Source organism: Bison bison, unplaced genomic scaffold (genome assembly GCF_000754665.1).
Source record: "Bison bison bison isolate TAMUID 2011002044 unplaced genomic scaffold, Bison_UMD1.0 scf7180017864371, whole genome shotgun sequence".
Lineage (NCBI taxonomy): Eukaryota > Metazoa > Chordata > Mammalia > Artiodactyla > Bovidae > Bison > Bison bison.
In genome coordinates, this window is record NW_011494943.1 from 6,260,823 (window position 1) to 6,261,349 (window position 527).

Here is a 527-nt window from a genome sequence, read left to right on the forward strand (position 1 = left end):
TTCTGCCCTCTCACCCTCCTCTTAAGGGACCCCCAGGAAATTAAGCGGCCAGCCACACACGTCTCCTGGCATCCCGATGGCAACAGGAAGTTGGCAGTGGCGTATTCTTGCTTGAACTTTCAACGGGCGCCCGAGGGCATGAGCAACGAATCGTACATCTGGGACCTGGGTGAGGCGCAGAGGGGTCTAGGGACCCGGGAAGGAGAGGGAGCCGGGCAGAGGCCAGCGAACGCTCGGGGGGAGGTGGAAGAAGCGGGCCTGTCGGGGGGCTGGTCCCGCGCCGGGATCCCAGGAGCCTGGAGGAAGCCAAGATCTTGTCCTGTCCCTGCCTGGGTTCAGATGCAGTCAAGCGAAGCCACAGCAGAAGCAGGAACTCCCTTCATTTCCAGATCCTGAATCAGGGCATTCAAGACCAGACCTGGAGTCCCAATTCTGGGCCCCTGAAGAGCATATCAGAGAGTCCCCAGCAGTCTGAGAAGGGACCCAGGAGGAGGGAAGGGGAACCCCCTGGCCTGGCTGTCCGGGCA

The 527-nt window shown here is 61.7% G+C and overlaps 1 protein-coding gene across 3 annotated transcripts in view; it reads left to right on the forward strand.

The window, feature by feature from the left end:
- DNAI2 (dynein, axonemal, intermediate chain 2) overlaps nt 1–527 on the forward strand; it is a 30,688-nt gene that overhangs the window by 13,128 nt on the left and 17,033 nt on the right. For all 3 annotated transcript variants that reach the window (XM_010856101.1, XM_010856099.1, XM_010856100.1), the window contains exon 5: nt 27–169. In XM_010856101.1, the coding sequence (XP_010854403.1) occupies nt 27–169 (143 nt within the window). The remainder of the gene's footprint in view (nt 1–26; nt 170–527) is intronic.